The sequence below is a fragment of the Trichechus manatus genome, unplaced genomic scaffold (assembly GCF_000243295.1).
Source record: "Trichechus manatus latirostris isolate Lorelei unplaced genomic scaffold, TriManLat1.0 scaffold00050, whole genome shotgun sequence".
NCBI lineage: Eukaryota > Metazoa > Chordata > Mammalia > Sirenia > Trichechidae > Trichechus > Trichechus manatus.
The window spans coordinates 5577887-5580778 of record NW_004443986.1 but is presented as its reverse complement, the minus strand read 5'-3'; the positions used below and the strand labels follow the sequence as shown (position 1 = coordinate 5580778).

Sequence of the window (2892 nt, the reverse complement as noted above, 5' to 3'; positions counted from 1 at the left end):
ACGAGGAGCTGCAGACGCAGCGGGTCATGGCTAACGTGCGGGAGCGCCAGCGCACGCAGTCACTAAATGAGGCGTTCGCTGCTCTGCGGAAGATCATCCCCACGCTGCCCTCGGACAAGCTGAGTAAGATCCAGACCCTCAAGCTGGCGGCCAGGTACATCGACTTCTTATACCAGGTTCTCCAGAGCGACGAGCTGGACTCCAAGATGGCAAGCTGCAGCTACGTAGCCCACGAGCGGCTCAGCTACGCCTTCTCGGTCTGGAGGATGGAGGGGGCCTGGTCCATGTCCGCGTCCCACTAGCAGACGGAGTCCCCCACCCCCTCGGCAGGGCCGGAGACCTAGGTAAGGACCGGCGCCTCTGAGCCCTCTTCGCCGCTCAGGTGGCAGGCAGACGGACGGACGTCCAGGCCGCGGTCCTCCTGTCCGCCGCGTCGCCTACCTCTCTCTCCCGCTACCTTCTCAGCCATCCCCACCCAACCTGTACCGCCACCTTACTCCCTCCCTCTCCCCCGAGACCTTGGAAGGCAGTTCAGTACCCGCTAGGGAGAGGTCCCCAGGGGCATGCGCCCTTGTGAGGGGTGTGTATGTGCGTGAATGTACGTGAAAGACAGAAGGGAAGACAGACTCAAGGACTACGGGTAAGGACAGTGTTGCCAGGACTTCCCTTTCTTTCGGCTTTAAAATTTTGTCCTTAAAACAAATGTTTTCAAATTCCACCTCCTCCTTTTTTCCGCCCACCCACTTCCTCTTGCCCTTGGCCTGAAATCCTTCCAGGTTGTTCAACGTAATTTTTCTGTGGTGGTGATAAGAACAGTGCTAAGTAGTCTTAGAAACAGCCAGAGACCTAAACAATAACCAACTTTCCCCCCCTCTGGGTTTTTGCAGATGTCATTGTTTCCAGAGAAGGAGAAAATGGACAGTCTAGAGACTCTGGAGCTGGATAACTAAAAATATATATACATGCCAAAGATTTTCTTGGAAATTAGAAGAGCAGAACCCAAATTCAAAGAAACAGGGCGTGGGGCGCACTTTTAACAGAGTAAGCGAGACAGGCCCGTGGACAGTGATTCCCAGACGGGCAGCGGCACCATCCTCACACCTCTACATTCTGATAGAAGCCTGAACAGTTGTGTTGTGTTTTGTTTTGTTTTGTTTTTTTGACGAAGAATGTTTTTATTTTTTCATGCATGCATTCGCAAGAGGTTGTGCCAATCAGCCATTGAAAGGAAAGGCATCATTATGGACTTTTCTCCATTTTAAAATGGTAACAATCAGAGGAAATTTTAAGAACATCTTTAGAAATAAAAAATTCTGGGATCATACTGACTTGCAAAATCATAGTCAGTCAATTCCTTTTTTCATTCTTCCTCTGAGGGGAAAAAAAATACAAAAAACAACATTCTATTTATTTATTGATGACCCACGGTAAATGCAAATAGATCCGGTGTCTAAATGCATTCATATTTTTGATTGTTTTGTAAATATCTTTGTATATTATTTTTCTGCAATAAATAAATATGATTGAAAAATTTAAGAACCTTAGAGTTTGGTCTATAATTTTAAAACTTAGGGTTAAATTAGAGGCAAATACCTGCTTGTTTAATTCTAGAGGCAACAGGCTGGAGGGGGCACTAATCTAAACAAAGCAGTGAAAAACTCGAACTAGCTACTGACAGACACAGGCATGTTATTTTAAAAGACAGCTTTATTATTATTCCAGTTTGGTGTTCAGTCAGTGGGCTTGGTAGCATCTCTTCTTCATTTCTTATGTATCAAATCCATCAACAACAAAAACTTGACAAATTTGTGATTCACTTCTTTTTGGGGGTGGTAGTTGTAAAACAGTTAAATGTAAATAAGCAGTATGAAACCACTACTTTCTCTTGTTACTGTATATTTGTGTCATGCTCTCCAGACTTTGTAAGGACTTTTGAATAATAAGTTCATTTCAGTGACAAGGTACATAAAATATTTACCTACCTGCTTATCTAGTTATACACACATATGAATGAATACAAATGCATGGAAAATAATGAAGTTTAATTCAGCCGGGAAAACAATTCTATTTATAAAGCAATTTACTTAAAATATTTTTGTGAATGAAAATGACTGAGTGTCGGGTATGCTAAAAAGAAAAACCAAAGACCAGAGTTGAGATTATTTTCCATACTAATGCTGTCCATTTGGGAAGCATGCTCTTTCTGCCCATGGAGTAAATCACAATAAACAAAGAAACTGGACTTTCAATATCTTCGGTAAATGTCAGAACAGTTGAAAGTTTAAGTGGTACAGTGATTCAGTTTCTAATCAGCTCACTGGCAAATGTATTTTTATCCAAAATTACACAGAATTTTCCTCTGAATACTTATATGTACACAAAATCTGATTTTGAAGTTATGAAAAAACAGTAACGGACAATTGGTGCTTGATTTTTATTTCCTGCTGGTTATTTCTGGGCCAGAAAAACACTGGCTTTTGTAATTAATGTAATTAGAAATAGTGATGTTGGCATCAATTAGCTCTTAACTTTCATTTAGTGTACTGCACTCAAATGTAATCAAAGAAGCTTTCAAACTGGAAAATTATTTTACTGCCTAATTCAGACAATGACTATGACAAGTATATGTACCCAAACAGAATGTGTTTCCTCAGCTCAGGTTGAGATTGTTTTATTGCCTAAAGGTTTCTGTTTCCTTTTCCACACATCACCACAGAATGCTGACATAACAATATTGTAAATTGATTATTGTGCATATTTTAGACCATATTTTACAATAAGGAGCCTGCAGCACTTAAAAGATTAGTGAGAGCTTGGGGGAATTGTTTTTTGGATTTTGATAGTCCTTTACCAAATAATGAGAAGGGAAAGTGATTATATATGGGTATATTT

At 41.1% G+C, this 2892-nt stretch overlaps 1 protein-coding gene across 1 annotated transcript; it reads left to right on the top strand.

Moving 5' to 3' along the window:
• Positions 1-2: 2 nt before the first annotated feature.
• TWIST1 (twist family bHLH transcription factor 1) lies at positions 3-302 on the top strand (the record flags this gene model as incomplete). The annotated part of the gene is made up of 1 exon (XM_012555849.1): positions 3-302. A coding segment is annotated over one exon (300 nt), but the record flags the coding sequence as incomplete, so codon positions are not given.
• Positions 303-2892: the final 2590 nt, after the last annotated feature.